Genomic DNA, 24,538 nt, shown 5'->3' on the forward strand with positions numbered 1-24,538 from the left:
GCATGCACTGGGATCAAAGTTGAAAGGGCAGAGGGAAGAGACGTAACAGAAGAAGGCACAACTGAGCACAGCGAAGAAAGATTAGCAGGACAAACCAAGCTAGCAAGCTGACATCATTAGGGAGGATACTAAACATATGGAAAGACCAGAAGTGCTTATCTATAAAAGACATTTCTTATATTATACCGCCATATGTGGATAAGGAATTATAGGCTTTCTAATGGTAAAATGACAAGAGAAAGCTTATGCAGAGCAATTTTATGTGCAAAAAAAAATCAGTACAGTACTGTACTTTTTACACTGAATGGTTTTCAGACATTATAAACTCATAGTCCTGAAAATAGAAATTTAATTATACTAGCTAATTGTTCATTACAATGATTGAACATTACATAAGATAAATTGAGTAACTGGAAAGGAACCAATATCAACGAAATCTAATTTTTTTTGCAGGCACCTACTGCTAGGAAGCGTATATGTAGGCCAACAGCTGGCATGATATATGAGCATATTAATATTTAATGTCTTAATTTTAAGTATTTCTAGTCCTTCTCCTCATGCTTAAGGTGACCAACCGTCCTCCTTTAGGGAGGACAGTCCTTCTTTTGTAAGTTCTGTCCTCCCTCAAAAAGTGTCCTCCTACATGTCCTCCTTTTTGATATTTGAAGGCTAATCTGTTGCGCGTTATGTAACGTATTTTATTAAATAGTTTTTAATGGTGTTTTTTTTTACTTCATCGCAAGTATATTGAACAGATATTGAATCTTGTGTTGAATTTTTATCTAAAGAAATGCTAGACATTAAAATAGACGACAATTGTCTCTTTGAAGAAATTAGAAGACTGAATGTATATTTAAATTCTGAAAAATTAATACAATGGGAAAATCAACATGTTGAAATTGATAAAAGATAGGTGGATATTTTCAGCCATTTAAAAAATGAACATATTCCATGTGAACATTTATTTATACTTGTTCAATTTACGTTGTGCTGCCCTGGAACTAATGCAGCAGTTGAAAGAGTTTTTTTCAATTGCCAATGATTTTTCGACAAGTGAGAAATCGAGATTGAATGTTGATACTCTAGCTGCAGCACTTGCCGTAAAATTCAATATGAAGGATATTTCTTGTTCAGATATTTCCAATATATTGTTAGAAGATGATACATTGACAAAAATATTAATTCAATGGAAAAGTACTCATTTAAATAATAATTAACAGGCATGTAAGCATAATTGCAATATAAAATGTTGCAAATGTTTTTATTATGCATATATCATATTTTAGAGTATTATTGTTTCAATGAATAAAATATTTCTTTTATTTACGATATATTTTTTCCAATTTATTTGTCCTCCTTTTCATTGTAAAAAAGTTGGTCACCTTAGCATTTTGGACAATAGAACGTGTTTTGTCCTCCTTTTCATTGTAAAAAAGTTGGTCACCTTACTCATGCTGGATCCAGATCATACTCACTAGGTAATGAATTCCACTTCATTCTGTAAGACTTACTATTAAATAAACATACATAATATTTATATTATAAATATCTAAATAAAATAGTAAATTACTAAAAATGTGAGGGAGGGCCATTCATGCTGTTTTGAGTTCTTGAATGCAAAGGATATTGACTTCTCAATAAATATTTACAAATATTTCAATTAAATAAATACTAAAAAGCTCTCAATTTGTTTGAGTAAGATATTTAAACCATGTTAAGCGATCTTTCATCCATGTCCTGAAACCCATGTGAGAGTAAGCATGCTCAGTAGGCCTGGAGTGCAGCCTTTTTAATGACACACAGAAGATAATAGTATGGTAGTAGAACTGACAATCTTGCAGGAGTGCATAGAAAAGGGTCAGTTATGTACTTAAATCTAGATACCTACAGTGTAGAGGAACGCAAACTAAAGCATCTCCAACAGGCTACTGCTTTCTTCTATGTAATAATAAAGAAAAGTGAAGCAATTCTTGAAATCACAAGGAACAGCTAACAACGCTTCTGCATTATCAAATATGGGAGACATTGATTTCAATCAAATGCAATTTAGCACAATCTTATGAAGAGCAAGAGTAACTAGAATAATTGATATCTTTCATATTTTATTTGAGTCTCATTCAGGATTATTATGCAAGTACAACTTTAAAATACCACCAAAATGTATTATGAAATCTGGGAGAAGCATCCGGAGATAAATGTTGAACTGATGTTCCATAGTTTAGCAGGAGGCATTATGGTCGAAGGCAGCTAGATGCTGGATCCATACTGCCAAACATTCTCTGTGGATCAAGGAGAGGTCTTGAGAATACCATATGTATTTCAGGCAGTCATGTCATGTGACTCCCTTGCTCAATGATCACAATCCCTGCACTCCCAGTTATACTTGTTACGTGATCTCTGAAGTTAAGAAAAAAGAGCCAAAAAACTGCCTGCCAAAGGATTCCAGCTCTTCATAGAGCTGAATCTCTCTGGCAGGCAGTCCTTTCATTCACTCAGCCAGCCAACGTTTGATTTCCAAGGAAGTCAACAGAGAAAATTACAAGCAGCAATCATATGATTGTGGAGCGCTTGGTGTATGTGCAAACAAATTGCCAAGCATCCAGATTCTGACCACATGATCAAATAGTCGTAAGTCAAGGATTACCTGTATGAGAAAGCATAAATTAGAAATTTCTTTTTGAAGTTTGAAGATTGCTGGGAATAAGAAAAAAAAGTAAAATTGATTTATCTTATCATGGTTAAAATAATGGTTTGCTCTTTTTGATTAGGTTCAATATTTTTTGGATGGGAGAAAGAGGGGATTTGTTTAAATAGAAATGAACATAAATATAAAAAGAATGATTCAAATTGAATGTAAAGGATATAATATGTAAAACTATCTTTTTAGTTTTTGTATACATATAATAAGTTGCTATTTCTGGTGATGTTTATTAGTTTCTTTGATTGGGACTGGATTATGATGGCTATTTTTTTGTAATGTTTCATTTTTTCCTTTTTTTACTGGGATTAGACTTTGAAGAGACGAAAGGGGGAATGTGATTAAATGGAGATCTAGACGTAAATATAAATGGGAGGATACAAATTGGGTGTAAGAAATATAGTTTGTAATACTTATGTTCTTACTTCACTGGACTTTTTTGACTAATATGAAGAGATGAAGATCTAGAAATGGACTTATAGAGAATGAATGTTTGGTTGTATTTTAACAGTGATATATTGTTAATGTTGATTATGCTTGCTGAGGCTAAAGGTAGAAGTAACTTTTTATCTGCACTTTTTCAAATTTTTAATTCTTTAAAACATTAGTATGCAGTTGTATTAGTTTTATTTGTTGAAAGCAATTTTCATTTAAAATTATTTAAAAAATATTTTAAAAAACCAAATGTATTGTGGAATCAGAAAATACAATGGTTTCATGTTATTTTATTACATTTAGTAGCCATATAGCATATACCGGTTGCACATGCCAGTATTTAGCAAAAGAAAAATCAGGAGCTCCGCAGTTTTAGGGGTAAAATAATTACATTTGGAAGCAATTATTTTGACGAGCTAAAGCCAAATAGGCTGAGTTGCTACTTGGAATACTTGTAAAAGGCAGGTTCCTCTATTTCTAGGAATGAAGAAGGAAGTAAGAACACTATTTTCCACTGTATTTTTCTATAACGTTATACTCTGTGTCCACTTTCATCCTTCTCTTACATCTCAACACACTCGTCTCAAGTTATGGGTAGTGGGACTCTGAAAATGAGCACTTCACACTAAGATTTTGTTCCAATTCTAAAGTCTAGTTAACACTACACCAATAAAAGAATGATTTTATCTTCACTAGAGCACAGCTGCAGAGAGCAATGACATAAATGTTCTATGGTTTCCTCTCTTTCCACTCCCTTTTATTCTTTCTTAATTTGGTTCAGAGTTCTGCTCTCCCTGGAAAACATGCAAACAGATATATCCAGGGCAGGGGTCAGCAACCTGCGGCTCTGGAGCCGCATGTGGCTCTTTCATCCCTCTGCTGTGGCTCCCAGTCGGCTCCACAATTGATAAGGGCTTTTGGTTAGGACAGGTAGAGGAAAAAGGATGTTGTGCTAGGAGAAGACTCTATGGTGGGGGAACCAGACTTCTGGTAGGCTATGGAAGTGAACTGGGGTTTCTGGTTAAGACCTTTGTAGCTCTGAGTGTTTAAGGCTGCCGACCCCTGATCTAGGGGCAGCTATACTTCAAGGAGTTGTCTGGTGGAGGCCCTTTCAGCTACACTCTGGGCTAGGGGTCTCCAACCTTGGCAACTTTAAGACTTGTGGACTTCTGAGGAATTCTGGGAGTTGAAGTCTGTAAGTCTTAAAGTTGCCAAGGTAATGGCTGAGGAGACACATATTCAATTACAATTATTTGTATTGCATTTAATTATTAGTCATCTTGAAAGGTGGGGTGTCCTGATGATAAACAAATTACCTACAAATAATTTCTGGTCCAGCATTATGGAAACTTTAGGTTTCCATTCCTTTTACTAACTCAATTATCTTTTCAATTTTTTCACACACAAAGAATTAAAAATAGGTAACTATCTCCAGTCTGATTATCTACTTATTAAGTGTTGCAGCAAAGTGCATTGTGCAGTGAAGTTTACTGCCCAGCTAATATTTTGGTAGTGTTTGCTGGATAAAGAAGAAAGAATTAGCTACATCAATTCAGTTAATTTGATCAACCAGTGAGTAATACTATCAGGAAATGTTCTGTAACATTCAACTGGAATTTCTCTGCTTGTGAACTTGAGACTGTTGTTCTGTGTCCCGTAAATTGAGGTGGTAGAGAAGTTGCTTAACAGTAAGAGTAGATAGTTGTTTGAAAGTAAAGTGATTTCCTTGCCACTGGATGTATTCCAGCAAAGGCTGGAGAGACATCTGTCAGAGATGTCTTAATCTGGATTTCGGAACTGAGCTTGGTCTCAATACTTAAAAGGCTCTTTCCAATGTGATGATTCTGTGATTAATGTTGGCACTTCTCCAATGGGGCTGTGGCAATTTTGCTCTAAAAATGTTTCCTTATAAAATTGAAAGCTGGCAAATTTGAAAATACTTATTTTGCTAACATTTGTTTCCAACTAGTATGAGCAGGCTCTTTCCATAAAGCCAGAAAGTGACAGAGATACTGAAATTAACAGTAAATAATAGAAAATAATCTAACATTTACTACTAGGTACAACGAGTGATCTGGTACTATTTCACATGATACGCTCAGGCAAATATATTCCTCCAATTACACAAGGCTAAGCTTTGAGTTAGCAAGAATATGGTACGGCATCTGCTTTTCTGCGGTACTGAACCTTATTTGTTTTGTTTGTTCATTGTGTTGCCAAAAATGAAGAACATGTACGAAGGTCATTTTATGGAAGGCCTGACAGAAAAGAGTCTGACATTTAATTTTCAACCTTGACATTTCAGACTGTAGTTCTAAAGTAAGAGGTAAAGTAGCAGTTCTGAATGGCTAATCAAAAAAGTCATCCACTAAAATTAATTTGCAGTAATTATGATATTTAATAGTTCCAGCAGGGGCAAGGGTTAATGGCAATATGGTTGGTAATAGGAGAACTCTATGAAGCCTTAGACCAGGGGTGTCCAAACTTGGGAACTTTAAGACTTGTGGACTTCAACTCCCAGAATTCCCCAGCCAGCATGGCTGGCTGGGGAATTCTGGGAGTTGAAGTCCACAAGTCTTAAAGTTCCCAAGTTTGGACACCCCTGCCTTAGACAATACATATTTGAAACACTAAGCTTGCAAAGGTTCAGATCCCCACCTTTTGTCATATAGTACACAGTTTTATAAAAAATGCTTTAAATTTGGGGGCTATTCTTAAAAGATTTTAAAAAACCCTGAAACATATGACTCTCACTCAGTGATATTCTTTTCTCTTAAATAATATTGTATCATTGGTTTAGTGATGGAAGCACCAGGCTAGAGACCAAGAGACTGGGAGGCATGAAAACTTTAGGCATGGGTTGGTTTTTGTAGGGAAAATAGAAGGAAGAAGGAGTATTAGCTAAGTTTGCTGGCTTGAGTTTATTAAAAAAAATGAGATACAATCTAAACTCTTTGTTATATAACTGAACTATACGTCTAACTTGTGATTTATCATTTCAAACTTTAAAACAATTTGGTTTCAACTAATCATAGATAAAACAATCAGCTTCAGTGCTACAGTTTATGATGTGACTGAAAGACAATATAGACAATATTAGACAGGAAAGAGGTCTGACTGATTGAAGACCAAAACAATTAAAAGTGACATATTTTCCAGCTAATCCTAGCAAATTATGGAAGTGAAATAAAATCTGGAATTAGTTGGCTGAAATACAGACTTCTGCTAAAAAATACAGCCAGGCAAAGGTATACAGGGGAAACTCGAAAAATTAGACTATCGTGCAAAAGTTCATTTATTTCAGTAATGCAACTTAAAAGGTGAAACTAATATATGATATAGACTCATTACATGCAAAGCAAGATAGTTCAAGCCGTGATTTGTCATAATTGTGATGATTATGGCTTACAGCTCATGAAAACCCTAAATCCACAATCTCAGAAAATCAGAATATTGTGAAAAGTTGCAATATTCTAGGCCAGTGATGGTGAACCTATGGCACGCATGCCAAAGGTGGCACGTGGAGCCATTTGTCAGGGCACGCAAACCGGTGCCCTGTCAGCTGGCCAGCACGCATGTGCATGCTGGCCAGCTGATTTCACCCTTTTTTAAAGCCATTTTTTGCCCTCCCCAGGCTCCAGAGCCTTTATAGGAGCCTGGGGAGAGCGAAAAGAGCCTCCATCACCCCACGGAGGCCCTCTGGAGGCTTCATGAACTTCCCTGAAGCCTCCGGAGCACAAAAAAACGGCCCTACAGGCAAATCGGAAGTTCAGGAATGGACTTCCGGTTTGCTCGGAGGGTCGTTTTGACTGCTCTGGAGGCTTCAGGGAAGCGTCCTGAAGGTCCCTGAAGCCTCTGGAGGGCTTCCGGGGGGCGGGGGCCGGGGAGGCTGTTTTCGCCCTCCCCAGGCGCCTATAAAGCCTCTGGAGCCTGGGGAGGCCAAAAAAGCATTCAAAAATGGGGGGTCGCACCTGTAGTGTGTGCATGCGCACTGGGGGGGTCGCACATTGCATTATGGGTGCAGCATGCCCGCACACTACCCCCCTGCGCTCCCCCACATATTGCACTCGAACCAAAAAAGGTTTGCCATTGCTGTTCTAGGCTCAAAGTGTCCCACTCTAATCAGCTAATTAAGCCATAACACCTGCAAAGGGTTCCTGAGCCTTTAAATGGTCTCTCAATCTGGTTCAGTAGGAATCACAATCAAGGGAAAGACTGCTGACCTGACAGTTGTGCAGAAAACCATCATTGACACCTTCCATAAGGAGGGAAAGCCTCAAAAGGTAATTGCAAAAGAAGTTGGATGTTCCCAAAGAGTATGGAGGAAGAATGGAAAGGCACACACTGCAAGATGCTTAAAGTTCAGTGTGAAGTTTCCACAGTCTGTGTTGATTTGGGGAGCCATGTCATCTGCTGGTGTTGATCCATTGTGCTTCATTAAGTCCAGGGTCATCGCAGCTGTCTACCGAGAGATTTTGGAGCGCTTCATGCTTCCTTCCATAGATGAGCTTTATAGGGATGCTGACTTCATTTTCCAGAAGGACCTGGCACCTGCCCACACTGCCAAAAGCACCAAAACCTGCTTCAATGACCGTGGGATTACCATGCTTGATTGGCCAGCAAATTCGCCTGACCTGAACCCCATAGAGAATCTATGGGGCATTGCCAAGAGAAAGATGAGAGACATGAGACCGAACAATGCAGAAGAGCTGAAGGCCACTATTGAAGCATCCTGGTCTTCCATTACACCTCAGCAGTGCCACAGGCTGATAGCTTCCATGCCACGCTGCATTGAGGCAGTAATTGCTGCAAAAGGGGCCCAAACCAAGTACTGAGTACATATGCATGCTTATACTTTCCAGAGGTCTGATATTGTTCTATGTACAATCCTTGTTTTATTGATTGCATGTAATATTCTAATTTTCTGAGATTATGGATTTGGGGTTTTCATGAGCTGTAAGCCATAATCATCACAATTAGGACAAATCACGGCTTGAACTATCTTGCTTTACATGTAATGAGTCTATCTCATATATTAGTTTCACCCTTTAAGTTGCATTACTGAAATAAATGAATTTTTGCACGATATTCTAATTTTTCGAGTTTCACCTGTACTTTAGAGAAGATCATATATTTATCACAGTTTCCTCCAACATTCAAAACTAATAAAACAGCATCAACATCATATTAGAAAACCAGAGCTTCTAATTTTGACAGCAGACAATTCAGATTTATCATTGTTATTACTATTTTATTATTATACTTTTCCTAATCTGTGAGTCAAGTGTAAATGTTTTCTTTCTGTTCTTCATAAATTTCCTGCAACATGTTGGATTGAACGAGCGAACTTTAATTTCCTCTTGCAGAAAAGTAGCTATTTCCAAAAATGGGCAACGCACAAAATTATGTTTTTTTTAAACTGGATGAAGAAACAAATAAAGGGATATAAAAGTTAGGATGCCAGTAAGAAATAAAGATAAATGACTACAGTTTTTAAAATCTACAATATAAGAGTCCTATTATGTTGCTGTCAATAATATTTTATTTTAAAAATTTACCTCAAATTAAAAAGCATTGCTACCTGAAACGATCATTCACTAGGAAATTACAAACATAAAGCATATATTTATGAATTCTAATTTTAGAAGTATTATATATATTAGAAATAGTATACAAAATTATTACAAATTAATATAAAGTATAAAGATATTTCTAATCAGATAAGAATTAAACAGCCTGATTCTCAAATAATGCTGACTCATAATGTCATCTATGGAGCACAATAATTATGTGTTTGCATTTGGAATGAACTATATCACGGCAAAAAACCTTTTGCTAATGGTCTTTGTACACGAGCCAATTAAACAAAATTGTTAGAATTATACCTCACACAGAAATCTTCTCAGATGTACAATAATCTTCGCAGACAAAATGCACAAGAAATACATAAAACCTGAACCAAAATACTGTAAGAGGGATGGGGGATATAGGATGGTGAAGAGAAATATGTTCTTCCCAGTTCCAGAATTAAAATATAGGTAGTCCTTGACTTACAACCATTCATTCAATGATCTTTTTTTAAAAAAAACAAAGTTTTTTATTGGTTTTTGGATGTTTTACATAGGGAAAAGGTATGGGAAAGGTTACAAATTTTGGCAGCTGCGAAATGCGGTAGGTGCACCCCCCCTCCAAACTCATAGTATACATTTGCATAAGATTCAATATTAAGTAATAACATATAGTCAGTGTGGTAAATTCAATTGGTAATTTCGGTCAGTTTATATCACGTGGATTTTCTTACTTATTTGTGTGATCTGAGCTTTCTTGATGTCGCCCCATCTCCCCCAGTTGGCAGTGCTCTGGCCCCTCCCGTGTCTTGTACATCTACGGAAGTGTCTTCTGGTTTTTCTAGGAGTAGTTTATTTTTTTCCATAAAGGCCTGCGCCTCTATGGGTGTATTAATTCTAACTCTTGTCTCCTCCCAGAATATTAGCATACCTTCAGGCAATAACCATCGAAACCTCACCCCCTTCTGGTATAGTTTATTCGCCAATTGCGAATAAAATTTTCTTTTCTCCCTCACTTTCTTGGGGATCTGTTTCAGAATGGTTATCTCCTTATCTTTGTATGTCAAGGCTTGCCCCCTTTGTGCATTCAGGATTTCATCTCTTGTGCTTTTCCTAAGAAATTTAATGTGTACCTCCCTGGGGACATTATGTGTTCTAGCATATGCTGAGTTCACTCTATAGGCCAGGTCTATTTCCCACCCCATCTGTTGTTTTTCCTTCTGAATATACTCAGTCAAAATGGTTGTCATGATGTCCCTTATGTTTTCATCATCTGTCTCCATCACGTTCTGGAATCTAAGATAAAAAGACATTCTCTCAAACTCTATTTTCATTTGTTGGGTGTCAAGTTCTTTGTTTCCCCTCTGCACGCCCTCTATCCCTCCCTTCATCTCAGCCGCCCCATCTTCCAAAAGATCCAGTCTCTGTGAGTTCTTATTAATTTTATCCTGGTTCTCTTTAATTTCTTCTTTCATCTCCTTCAATTGTCTCTTTATTTCCTCTTGTCCCTGTAAAAGTTGTTGTAACATTTGGTGAAACTCCAGGTCCGTAGATTTAGGTTGCTTGAAGGCTGTTAACGTTGATTGTGTGCTAGGACTGGAGGTTACAGATGTTGGGGCTGAGGCAGCAAAGCCTGACTTTCCAGGAGGTGGTCTTTTAGATGCCATTGTTTATGAAGTAAAGAGTCCAGTCAGTATAAAGAAGGATCAGTCAGAGAGATAGAACAGCCAAGAGAGTCCAGGAGGCAGAGAGTCCAGGCACAGGGGAATTTTCTAATCACCCTGGCAAAAGAGCAGTCGTTTTTCACTCCAGGGGGTTCAGAAGCAAACAATCCACAAGAGAATTATCCAGGTAGCATGGAGACAAAGACCGGAAGCCTGAAGTTAAAAGGTGGAGTCAAGTCTCACATCTCATGAAGACAACGGAAGTGTGCCATCTTGCCCTGCCAGCTTCGGGTATTGAGGCAACAAATAAAGTTTTCAAAGTTCCCAGGGCTTCCAGATCTCATTGTCTTAAACCTTAAAAGTTTAAATCTGAAAATCCATTTAGTAGGGGTGTGACATCTTTAGTTTGGCTCTCCCCCTCCTCCTTCCCTTGGGGCTGAGAGCTCTCTTGTTTCCAGCCGCTTGTCCAAGGGGGGGGGGAATCCCCCTCCCCTCCAGCCGCACCTCTCCAATTCAAGCCAAAAGTTCAAGTTTGCACAGCAGACAAATTTTATAGTTGGTAATAGGAATGAAGGGAGTCTACACCTCACAGCTCCGCCGCTGCATCCTTCAGCTTTCTTTTTTCACTCCGAACAGCCTGTCAGCGAAGACGCACCCACGCGCCCTCCGATCTGCTCCCCGGTGCCTTGAGCGCGCAGGGGACCTCCCGCCGGCAGCCGCCGATGCAGGGATCCCCCGCGATGCCGCTCCTCCGGCAGGACGCCTCTACGGGGCGTCCTGTGCCCCCCAAGAAGTGGGGAAGCCCACCGGGGAGCCGGAGCGAGCAACGAGTTGCCCGTCGCCATCAGCCACCGGAACCGGAACTCCCATTCAATGATCATTTGAAGTTACTACAGTATTGGAAAAAAAATGACTTATGACTCATGCTGACAGTTACAGTTGCTGCAGTGCCCCTATGTGGTCACAGTTTGGGTTCTTGGTAGCCGGCCTGCACTTACAGCTTCAGGGGGACACATCAACTTCCTCCACTCACCTATCTCTGCCACATCCATGCCCTTTTGGCTCTATACTGTGCTGTTGTCCCAGCTCACCTTTGTCATCTTCTTGCTCCTGCTACTAACAAGGTGTGCCAAGCTGGGTTGCAAATCCCTAAATTTTGATCATGTGACCATGGGGGCACTGCAGAGTTCAGTGCTCTGCTCTCTCTGCTCCTATTCAACATCTACATGAAGCTGCTGGGTGACCTCATGTAGGAGTGAGGTTTTGGAACCTGCCAGTTATGCTTATACCATCTTTGGTTCTGTGGTGGGGATTGCATTGTCCCAGACAGACCCAATAAACAATCTGGAAGGCCTCTGGACTCATGACTTCTGCTCAAAAAACAGGTGTGCCTCGGAAGACCTTTGTATGGCTCCATGTTGTGTGCCATTTGCAAACTGGGGGGCTCACTTAGCGAGTGTCAAGACGTGGGCCTTTTCTGCAGTGGTGCTTGCCTTATGGAACACCTTCCTCCCCCAAAAGTTCCCTCCTGAACACAGGAAAAAACACTTTAGATTTTGATCATCTGTCCCCCTAATAAAGATTGGCACAAAATACAGAGCATAGGCAGGAAAAAGGGGAAGACTAAGCTGATTTCCTGAATTGCTTAAGTACTATGATCCAGCAGCACTCTGGACTATCTGACTTAAAGAAATTTGCCGAAATTTCAGTAACACTTTTGTAGAGGTGGCACTTAAAATCTATCTTACTGGGCTGGAAGGAGAAAACATTAATGAGATTATTACAACGACCACTCAAACTCAAAAGTTTCTAGGTAAGGAAAGGAAAAGCTGAAGACACTGCTTATGGCTCTTCAATTGAATCAGCTGCAGGTTACCCTCTTTCCAAACTCACAGACAAGGAAAAGGAAGGACACCTCTAAATATAGCAACAGGCAACAAAATTTGGAACAAATCTTTGACTTATCCTTTCAGGGTCAAACCCCCCTCAGGATCACATTACTCCCATGGAAATCCTGGGCTTTGGAGACAAATTGTCCTAAAATAGCACAAGGATGTTTGCAGGTGAAAGTAATAGCATCTCATCTTCTTTTATCTCTTTCTGTCTCTGATTGCAACATAGGAGGAAAAACTATCCCTTGCCTTCTAGATACACCTGCTCTTTATTGTACTCTCAGGACATCAGATTTCTCAATATTTCTCTGTAGCAAATGGTCTCAGAATTGGGTCTGGCTATGTAAATTAACAGCCATTGCATATTACATACCAAATGGAATTTATTTAGATATACTTTCGCAGGATGAAGAAGCAACAATAGTTCTATTTGCAATGCTTCTTCGGGAGGTAAGCCAGCCTTACATTTTAGATTACTACAAGTTGAAGCAAGTTGTGATATTTTGTGGACAAAACATTATAATAATGAAATGGAATGCATACTTTCAGTTCTGTCTGTTAAACTTCAAATTGCAATTGACTAAAAAAAACAATTAACCAGGAAAATGTAATATCCCTTAAACCCAGAAGCTAAAAAAGGAATTAAACCAGTAACTGTATTCTTGAAGCAGGGTATAATTGTAATCACTAGAAGCAATGCTTTAATATTCCTCATTCAAAAATGGTGGTAGAGTAGCAAATGGCACTTTGTGTAGCATCTAAGAATGACAAATAGACTTATTATCACCATCTTTCCTGTGGTTCCAAACTCCCACACTGTTCTGGTCAGCATTTTTCTATATGCTCCTAACTTTTCAGTCATGAGTCTTTGTAAACTTTTTCATTTTCATTCCTATTCACCCTAATAATCAGCTTTGTTTTGTATGTACAGTACCTGTATAATCGGTTTGATCTTGTTCTGCATCTTTTGCTCTAATTCAGTATGTTGATGATCTCCTTATGGCTTTCTTTCTTCTGGAAACTAGCCAGACTGACACACACAGTCTGTTACAGCTGAGAAAGGACACAGGGTCTCTAACGCCAAGCTGCAGTTCTGAAAAACCTCTGTGCCTTATCTAGGTCATGCTTTTTCCCAAGGTAGGCTCTCTTTCTCACTTTGATTCCATGTTAACTTTCCCTTGCATACTTCATGTGGCAGAGGTGTACACTTTTGAGAGAATGGGCTATTGCTGCCAGTGGATTTTGAACTTACCTAACTAACTCCTAGTTAACTAACTCCTCTAAAAACTTCTGTTACTCCCTTTTATTGCCTAAATTTCCAAAATCCTCTTTTCTGGCTTTAACATTTGTGTTTGTTTGAATTTTTGCTGTAGAAATTCCCGACTGCTCTAAGCCTTTCGTCTTCTTTGGCCATGAACTCTATACCTTCACTCAATCTATCAACACCATAGCACACGGAACAAAACAGACCACTGGCCTGCTACAACAAAATCTCATTGCTTTTGCTTTTCCTCCATGATTGGGCACAGTAGCTGCTGCTCTTTAGTCTGTAAATCTCTGCCTTGGGCCATCAGCTTTTTGTTATCACATGCTATTTCTTCTCTCTCTTGCTTAAATGCCAGACTCAAGTAGCTAGATGTGCTAACATGTGCCTTTAAATTAGCCAAAGGGAAATCTGCTAATATTTATGTAGATTCTTGATATGTCTTTGCAGTTATGCATAATTTGAGCTTTATGGAAACTGAGACGGTTTCTAACTAATTCGGGTTCGCCTATTAAGCACGTCTCCTTGGTAAAAAGTCTCCTAGAGGCCTTGCTCTTCTCCTCTGCCATTCTGTCTCATCAGAGTATTTCTGATGGTATTAGAAATGCATTGGCAGATGTCTCTGCCAAATACGCAGTCCCTCCCAAACTTACATAAATGCTGCCCAGGCTCAGCAGAGGCCGTCCCAGATGTCTCTTCAGAACTCCAAATCAAAAAAACATGCTTGGAGTTCTCATAGATGCTTATTAATACTCTCAGTCAATGGGCTTCTTCCGATGGATACTCAGTGGCTCCCAAGGTACTGCTTCCATATTTTGTTCATTTAGCCCATGGAATTGAACATATGAGCAGAGGGAGAATGAAACTTAGATGAAAATTGTGGTTTGCACCAGGATTTACTATTGCAAAGAAGCAATATTGTAGAAGCTTCCCAGTTCACCTAGCCTATAACCCAGGATACCCAATAGAACCTAGGAAAGCCCTTCATCCACCACCATTTTGACCTTTTGTGTATTTCTACAAATATATGTAGCACATGGTAACATTCCCTGGAAAATGGTTTTTTAATATATATATGATTTGAACATATAATTTCTTCTACCACTGAAGTGATTAATTCTCTCAGATGGAGCTCAGCTAAGACTGATATTTATCAATCTGATATCTGATCCCAAACATGCATTGCAAAAAATTATTCCTTTTTACGCTCAAGACTTTGGTTAAGTGCCTATATCTTAACAAATAGCATGGATCATTGCATTTGTTAGTCCTGTCCTTGAATGCGGTTAAGAATTCAACCTCTTGACCACTAAACTTATCAGGATCCCACAGTTTCTATGAATTCCTTTGTTTGCATTATCTTACTGGTTTTTCATAGGGAATATATTAAAACTTGTAGCAAAAATGTAAGAGGAAAGCTGTAGCAAATTAGAGATTCTTCTGCCAACTTTGGAATATGAAGCAACATTGCCTCTCACTCTATCTGCAAGTGCTGCTAATTTTCTTAACAATAGACAAGATATAACCAGAGAATTAAACTTTGATAAAGAAACGCAGACATTTTCAGTAACATGTCACTGCAGTTGGTCAAAAACACTGCTTGCTTCTAATGTAATCTTTAACTTCAGAATAGGAAATCAGTTGATGTCATTAAATAGAAAGCACATATTACTCACCAAATAAATTGCTTGAGTGTCCTTGTTTTGATATGGGTTTCAATTCATTTAATCCCCAGGCATAATGTTTGTAATTATCCCAGGCATGTTTCATCATCTGTTGGGAAATGTAAGGAGGATTATAATTTGGATTTGGCAAGAAAACTAGCAGAAAATATACTGTAACCAAAGATTAATGCACCTCATTCAATGCTAAATTAAACGCCTGTTAAATTATAGATATATTTTAATGTTAAAATATTATTAGCAGCAACATCATATTGATATTCACTGTTTTAGTTACTCATATAATGGACATCCCCAGCAAATGCAAACCTGTTTAATTCACAACACAGGCAGAGAGTTGGATGTCATCCTTTTATAAGCAGAAATACTTACTTTACATCATGAATCAGTGGTTCCCAATCTATTATATAAGTTCCTACATCGTTACAAACTTTTGAGTACTATTATGTAAATTAGGAATCAGCAAAATGGCATCTGTTGGCACAAAGATGTATACCTTCAGCAGGTTGATACTAAATGAATGTATTTTCTTTAAAAAAATAATTTAAATATCTGCAATCTACTGAGATGCTTAAATCCCAAGATTTTGGAAAGAATGCTTAATAAATTTTACAATCTTCTATCTGTACTACCCTAGCATGCTGCTAACTTTTTTCTGGATGATAGGACAGGAAAAGCGTTTTCCTTACTATTCCAAAATGTTTCCTGGCATTAAAAACAAAATATAATCTGTTCCTATTCACTTTAGTATAACTCTGAGACGATTCTTTTTTTAAAAAATGATGCAATCAAATTAATGCCTGTTCTATAGCAAACAGTACTTTCTTCACAAAGATGTGATTTCCAATGCACGGGCCAGATACAGACACCAGAATGTTTGCAAAGTCCCATCAACCCTCTTATTGCATCCCCTAAATATTTATTTTTGATATATAGGTTAGAATTCATACTACTGCCTTTGTAACGTGTTGAATAACAGATATGAATATGCACATTTAAATATAGTCACCATTCTCCTTTCCTCTCACAAACGAGAGTAGAAGTACTTGTTTCCTATGTGCAAAAGAGCATTCCTTTCCATAAAGGAATATATTTCAGAGTCTCAACATGATACACCACAGTTTGGTATAAATGTATCACTTGCCCTTTGAAAGATCTCTCTTCTTGAAGAGAGCTCTCTGCCATCAGTTCCCATTTTCCCAAGATTAATTCTGTTTGTTTTTTTTCCTTAGCAGGGTAAGGTGCATTGATAGGAGATGAAGCAACAGCATCCTAGCGCTTGGGAAAACTGGAATGGCCTTAACCCTAAACTCTTAAAACCTAAACTCTTTCACTAGAATTGTGTCCTCATTTCAAGTGTTATCTTTCCATTTCTAAACTACATATTGTTTTCCTGCATGTACCTCAAAGCACAGATGCACATACATGTTGTATTTAAAAGGTGTGCTTGTTTAAGCATTATATATCAGTTGGGACGAAGCTATATCATTTGGGCTAAACTGTCCCAAATGACTTATAAAGCTAAAGCTAAAACAGCTCAGTAGTACAGAGATTGTCTCACTCAGGTTAATTTTTAAATAACTAAGGCAAACGTTCTGGTGTCCTTTTATTATTGTGGGAATTCTGTAAATTAAAGTTATATGCTAGAGGGCAACAAGCCAAGGAAGACTGAATTAAGAAAATAATCTGAGAAGTGAATCAGCTAAGTGATCAGGTACTGTTCTCCAAAACACATCGACATTCTAATCTAAGCTTATTAAATTGATTTCCAAGTTAGCAGAAAGCAAGTTTAATGGAGTACTAAAATAGTTTTCTTTAAAAAGGCTTTCTCAAAAAGATGCTAGATGAGGTTATTTCCATAAATCAAATCTAATCTTCATGTTTATATATTCTTTAAAGTCTATTAACTCTGTATTTGAGAGAAAGTTTGGCAAAATTCAACTCATATATATCATTTCCTGCTTCTACTTGAGCTTGGATGGAAAATGGTACTCATATTATATTTAAAACTGGCAATGTATGCACTCCATTAAGTCATTCTGCAGTAAAAGTTTGGATTCAGATAAAATATTCCAGTACGAAATCTGCTAGTCAGAAATATTGTACTGTGGCTGGATTTCAAGAATACTCAGCATAGTCTCATTTGAGAAATGTATTTGAATGAAACATCTAAGTGAAGTGTTTGACTGAAGAACTAATTATCTAGAGTGACAGAATCAGAAATATTCAGCTAGATTATTAAACTCAACTGCCCTGCTGAGTACAGAAATTCGAATTAAACAAATCCAAACATCTCATTCTCTAGATCAAATGTCTGCTTAGCCTCTACATGAATATACCCATGTACTAATGAAAGGCAGTCAGTCATCTTGGTGTCTAGTGGATCCTCCTGTCAAGTGGCTCTTACGTTTGGGAGGTTTTTTTCAATGAGAGAAATTGCAATCATATAATGGGGATCCATTTTTTTCTGTCTTGTATTCTGAGATAATACAGAACAGTATACCTATTTGCATACGTATTTAACTGTGTCATCATATGGCCTTTTAGTTTTCTTTTTTTCCCCAATGGTAGATAGACTCAATTTCTTCCAACCTGGTTTAAGTTTCACTGAATCTTTAAAGTGTCGAGCCCATAATTAGACATCATAACTAAGATCGGGTCTGAGAAGTGCAGAATATATTGGAACTTTTCCAACCTGAGATTTGGGAACTATGCTTCTGTTCATGCAATTTAGAATTGCACGCCCTTTTGTTATTTTGTACATATTTTGTTCAATTTAGAAACAACTGTTAATTCCAGGACCTTTTTTATGTCATACTAGCTATTGTTTATCTGATGCTTGTATATTTAGGTTTCTTGAGTGAAGAACTATATCTGCCCCGAATACATCTCATTGTGTTACTGTCAGTCCTTCAAAGTAGCAGGTCAGGCCAAACTTTACAACTACTGGAACTAGTGTTGCAGGGTATTGTTTTCATTTTCCCTTTACAGTGAAGCACAGAACTTTGATCAGATCTCCTTAATCAAAGCTCAGATATTTCTATGCTGAAAACTCCATCCTAAGCATATCCTAGCTGAACACGGCTGCCAATTTTTACAGATTATTCTTTCCAATCCTTTTAACCTTCACATGTCATTTCTATCTATTTCCATCTCACCTTCAAGTCAGTCTTGGCGACTACCTGGGTAAGTCCATACAGTTCTCTTGGCAACAATAAACAAATAAACATTTCACAAGTGGTTTGCCATCGTCTTCTTCCTAGAGATGAGAGAATGGACTGGCCCAAAGTCACCCATTTGACTTTGTGCCTAAAGCAGCACTAAAAACCACTGTATTCCATTTTTAGTCTGGTATTTTTAACTATTAAATTACCTCTCACTTGTCTTTTATTATTATACTTCTAGCTCATATATGTAGAACTTATTAAACTTTGCATGCTACACTATATTTTTCCAACTAGTGGTAATTTTTATATTTTACTCAAGATCTTTTTATATGCTTTAGTAATCTTTCCTGGCAGCTTGCACTGTAAGAATCTACCTGTGCTTCTCTGTTTGCTTTCCCTTTAAAATACTAACAATTATCTTGGGGTGGGGGAACAAAGCAAAACTTCCAGTATCCTCTTTGACCAAAAGAATCATTTCACCAGAAAGAAGAATCACCTTCTTTTGTATTGATGGCAGGTTGCTGGTCCATGAACCATGTATCTTCCTTTTTCTCTCTTTACAAAGTAAAGACAAACCATCTGGGATCAGCTTTCAGAGCACATTCGCTTCTGAAAGAGACATGGCTGTTTTAGCAATCTGAAAAGAGATGCTTTGTTCGTGTTCCCATACACTGTGAAACACTTTTTTTTTTCTTAATGCTGCACATTTGGAAAATCATCAGTGGCTTTGGCATGTGTTGGGAGGGGCTCGGACATCCCTGATCCTTGGTCCTTTTTTAATGCCTTCCAGTAAATGCTTATTTGTTTTGCATAAGCAATGTTATATTAGCCAGGAGACTACAATGCTAATACAGAGTAGTTATTGGCCAAGGTCAAAAGTCAGTGCTGACTTCTTGCAACAGACTGGACATATCTCTGCAGTTTTCTTGGCAAGATTTTCAGAAATGTTTCGCCATTGCTCCTTCCTGAAAAGAGAGTGGCCCAAGGTCACCTAGTTGGCTTCATACCTTGGTCTCCTGGTTTCTAGCTTGATGCCTTGACCACTGCATTAAACTACTATATAACCTTTGCTCTTACCTGAGAATATATATTAAGCCTCTGGGTTCACTTTGAACACATTTGTTTTGTGCTAGTGAGTCACCATCTCCCATACCTATTTGCCTACCCATTTTGCAAGGAACAATTCCATCCTTTCTGCCATTTATGGATTCATTAATTTGTCTCCTATACCGCAGTGTATTTTTTTCCTTTTTCCTCCAAAGGCTTAGGACTGGGAGGGAGTGGGGTTGGGATTGTTGCCTATGCTTTGGAAAAGCAGCTACTACCAGGCAGAAACATTTTCCCTGCACTTCCCTCATCCATTCAGACATGCATTCGTGCACGTATACCCTGGTGTTTCCAAGGATGTGCAGACTTCCAGAGGCAGCTTTACACCACTCAGACTTTTGAGGTTACCAAAGCAAATGCTAAGACAGAGTGGAGAGTGGGGTGTGCGTAGCAGGAAAGGTAAAAGCACACAGCCTAGAGTCAAGGAAGTGGAGGTGATGTCTATAGATTGGCAAGAGGCAAGCAGGCAAGAGGACTTTCATTCACCTGCTGGGACCATAAGCTATGCTGAGCCTATCCTAGTAAGACTCCTCCCTGGAGCTTGGAACCTTGCCTGGAGCTTGGCAGCAATTAGAAAAGGAGCAACCATCCTGAAACAGCACCTCATCCCAACTAGTACAAGAGTGTTTGGAGAAAGGCAAAAGCTGTGTGTTACTTTAAACATTTTGAGACTTTAGTTCGAACCAAGTATTAAAAGAATAAGTATTAAAGGACTGAATATTTAAGACATATTCATGTGACAACATCACCTTGTAAAGCCTAGAAATGTGGATGTAACCCAGAGTAATAGTTATTTGGGAAAGATGTGTTTTGTAATAGGAGATAAATATATATAATTCTATATATATTTACTACACTAACACTATTGCCTGTCCAGGTCCTTGGACAGCAAAGAACCATCACAAGGACTTACAGTATTTTCATCTGTTTCTGGGTTCCTATATGGCAGAATATCTTCTACATCTCTTCTATCCATTAGTATTATCCTTGTTTACTGGGCTTTCTTCTATGCCTTACTGTTCTTTTCACTGTTGGTTTCTTGTGATGCCCTTCTTCTGTGATCTAATCTTTCCGTTAAAGTATGGTTGCTTGCTGCTTTTTTAGATGAGAGTTGCAATTGTATAATTGTTGTTTATATATGCCAGGATGTTCTCAGATGGAAACCCAAACATACTGCCTTTCAGGTGTGATCACAGGTTCTGTTCCTTTTCTTCTTTAAGCAATCAAGAGCAGCCAGCTTTTATTTTGTCTTGTTTCCAATTCCAATTCATGTTTTCAAGAGTCCTCAGCAACTAGAACTAGAAATGCTGGGCGTAAGCAGCAATTATCAAAATTTAGTTGAATTATAAGCCAAAAATGTCTTGACAGTCAAAGATTTGTGCCACAATAGGCAGTCTGCTTAAGGAGATTGTTGATTTTCCAATTCTGCAGGGCTTTTAAAAGAGGCTGACCAGCCATTTCTTATGGATATTTTAACTGCCTTGCAAGCAAACTACTGGAGGCTGGTTTAAGGTGATCCTTCTGGTCACTTTCAATTCTACATTTGTACTATTCCCTTTAAACTTGCTTGTTGAAGTTGACTTGCAATTCCCATTTACTCTCCCTGTTTATAGGCTCAGTGGGCTCATTTCCTAGAACCTAGCTTATATTTCTTTACAATCTCTGCTTACACACTCTGCCAAAGACAATTTGAAGCTGTCTGGTCACACCCCAGCAATTATTCTGGAGATGACCTTTGAGGAGATACTCCATTTAAAATTGTGGACTATAAGCCAATTTTCTCCTTTCCACTTGATTTAAAAATACAAATTAATTCAATCTTAATTAACTGTTCAGAAAATAAGAACCAAAACCTCTCTTTTGTACTGTTTTTATATTTACTGTGCATTTTTTTAGTTTGTTGAATTATTCTGCCTTTTACTGAGGTTTTATGCATAACATTATTTGTGATTTTAGTCTATTGACTGACTACATGCCATCAAATAGCTTTCAAGAGAACCAAAAAGTTATTTTATTACCTGTTCTAATGAACAGAAAGGAGCCTTACAGACCAAACAAGTAACTGCAATTTTCTCAGTAAGTGCCAAGTCCAATGTCTTCTTAATACTTAAACTGCAAATTAATGGCCATTCCTTGCTTGCCACTCAATAGCACTTTAGCAGCAAGAAGAGCTGATGTAGGATTTATTTCAAACTGACAAGAACCGTATCTCCACAATTTCTAGTTTGGTTTTAGACAATGATTTCTATTTCAAACATATTGTAAATGTTTGGAAGCAGAATAAATCTTGCAGAACCCTTGAACTCTCATACCCCTTATATCAATCACATTGTGCAATTCCCACCAGCCATATCTTACAATATCATAAGGCAATGATTCTCAACCTTTTCTTCACCACTGATCCCTTCAAATACTTTTTGTGGCCATGAAGCCTCAAGACTTAACTCAATATTTAAATCATAACATTTCTTCAAGCCTTCACGGACCCCCTGTAACAACATGTGTGCCCCCTCCCCCTTTGCAGATCACAGATTGAAAACCACTGTCATAAGGGATAACACATTACAGCAACTTTCCCCAATGGGGAGATCACCAGGTCAGCTACAGCTTCCATTTTTTTTCTCAAACAAGAGATAGTACAAGGTAGGGCACGCTGGTAACTTGTATGTAATTAAAAATTTGTCTTAAGAGTGAGAAACATAATCAACATAAGTGAGGGACATGAGGCAGCAAGAGGTTGAAGTTTTGGTCATGATATCAGACCTAATTTTGTCAGAGTTCACTACATTGTAACAGAAGAAAAAACAATTATAGAGTATTTTAGATGGCCTCCAGCTATGGATCAGTGTTGGATTCTGTCTAACTACAGCTATAAAAGTAGTTCTCATTTAGTGACCACATTTGGGACTGGCAACTTGGTCATTAAGTAAAACAGCTAAATAAAAGTTGTGCTTATGATCTTACTTCTGATTTCTTTTGTTTCGGAGACCTGCGAAGGTTGTAAATGCTAGGATTGTTCACAAAATTACTTTTCCATCATTGTCATAACTGCAAGCAGTTGTTAAATGATAAAGTTGCTAAGTAAAGACTCTTTTTAATGGGATGCTTTTTTCCTCTACAATCACTATCCAGCGGACTATTAAAATCCTACCAAAGAGGTTGGGATTTATTTAGAAAAGGGATTGAGTAAAGGGGAGAGAGAGTTGCCTTTATTTTGTTCTGCTGATTAAAAGCAATATATTACTGAATTCCACCTATACTTCTATTTCAGTAAGAATGAATAACCAAGTTCGTTGCATTTAGGGTACAATGACAATAAAGATTATACTTATACTTATAATGTCTTTCCCAGAATGTACAATTATGGAATTCTGATTATGGAATAAGAGAAAGTCATTTTTTTTAAGTATATACTATCTCCAGGTGACTGCAAATACTATTTCTGTGATGCTTTTTGACTTCCAGTCTATTTTACCAACTTGAGATTCCCTGATAGTCTCCCAAGTAAGTACTAAACCTGCTCAGTTATTTTAGAACAAGATGCCACATGGGCTATTAAGGACTATAAAAAACATTAAAGGCACTGCACCAAAAAATAAGTATGGTAAATGGTGAATGTATATATCTGAAATGCTATCACTGAAATTCATTATTGTTAGTCATAAGACTAAATTTTAAAATAAGTTTACAACAATAAAGCAGAAAAAAACAAACAAAAGGACACCCGAGGCAACATATTTAACCTATACTAAATATTTAAAGATAAATATTACTGCTATTAAAAAAGAATTAGCCTAAATCTGAAAAACCTTTGTAATAAGGACACACTAAAATTACAGCATCACTAATGTCAGCCAAGTATCATACCAAATTAATTGTGGCTGTATGATGACCTCACAGAAGTTAATTCAGAGGTGGCCAGAATACTTTTAAAATCAAAATAGAAAACATTGGTCTTATCTTTGAACTATCTTTACTTGTGTTCAATGACATTAGCCCATCTCTCTTCTTCACGGAAGGCACTTTTTAATAATAATGTCACAGTAGCAACAGTCAATCCTACACATGAATGCAAGCACCATGGATTGTTACTACCGCCTGAAAGCTCTGTGGGAGGTAGAAACGTTTGTGTGAGCAGGTAGAGGAACAGCATTCTGCCAAACTTTCTGTGTCTTTTTGAATAATTGTCAGGCTCCCTTTCACAGGTGAACTAGCTATAAAGGAGGGATATTTCAGCTTAGCTCTAATAACACAAACAGAGCTTTTGTCTTTTCACAATAAAGAATAAAACACAGCTAAATGGAGATTAGAAAAAGGAGGGATTTGCCAACATTAAACAAGCTGCAGGCCTATTATCACTGCTCATTCTTCATGCAGGCAGTGATCTCCAGAACACTTAAATATATTGCAGATGTGTGCCTGTGTTGCTTTGCCAGATGCTAGAATTATGAAGTATTTGTGTGGATGTGGATGTGTGGTTCTTTACTCCACTTTTTCCTAAGTTTTGTTAGTTGCTCTAATAAATAATACTGTTTAAGTTATTAATGGCATCCTCCTGGGATCCAAATTAAACCTGTCTGAAATAAACTTTTTTTTAAGAGAAAAAACATGAAAATAAGAGAATACAAATTAACCCCCTTGAGGGATTCTTAGTACTGTGGCCCTGCCTCTTTCTTAGAAGTAGCAGCTTGGCAGGCATATTTATCACCAATCTTCCAAGAGGACACTCCCTAGTGTCTTCTTTGTTAATCAGCCCTTTTCTGATTATTTGGATGATTAAAAAAGAAAATAATGAAATAGTTGCTATTGCATTGCTTCTTTATCATATAATATTGAGAAGTGCAAAGTAGAGATATCAGCTTTTCTCCCACTCCCAGTCTCCCAAGAGGGCAAGAAAGATCAAACTTTACTAGGGAAAAAAAGAGAAATGCAAACACACTTCTCAACTTTTAAATCTTACAGTTGTAAATGTGTAGGACCGAAAATGTAGAGTCAACCAATTTACAATGTACAGCAGCTGATAAATTGGTTTAAGAACAAGAAAAAAATCCCAAGATCATAA

At 37.6% G+C, this 24,538-nt stretch overlaps 1 protein-coding gene across 1 annotated transcript in view; it reads right to left on the reverse strand.

The window, feature by feature from the left end:
- MAN1A1 (mannosidase alpha class 1A member 1) overlaps nucleotides 1–24,538 on the reverse strand; it is a 77,510-nt gene that overhangs the window by 41,433 nt on the left and 11,539 nt on the right. Inside the window, exon 2 of the mRNA XM_081945086.1 lies at nucleotides 15,197–15,293. Within this exon, the coding sequence (XP_081801212.1) occupies nucleotides 15,197–15,293 (97 nt within the window). The remainder of the gene's footprint in view (nucleotides 1–15,196; nucleotides 15,294–24,538) is intronic.

Source organism: Natrix helvetica (assembly GCF_964273705.1).
Source record: "Natrix helvetica genome assembly, chromosome: 2".
NCBI lineage: Eukaryota > Metazoa > Chordata > Lepidosauria > Squamata > Natricidae > Natrix > Natrix helvetica.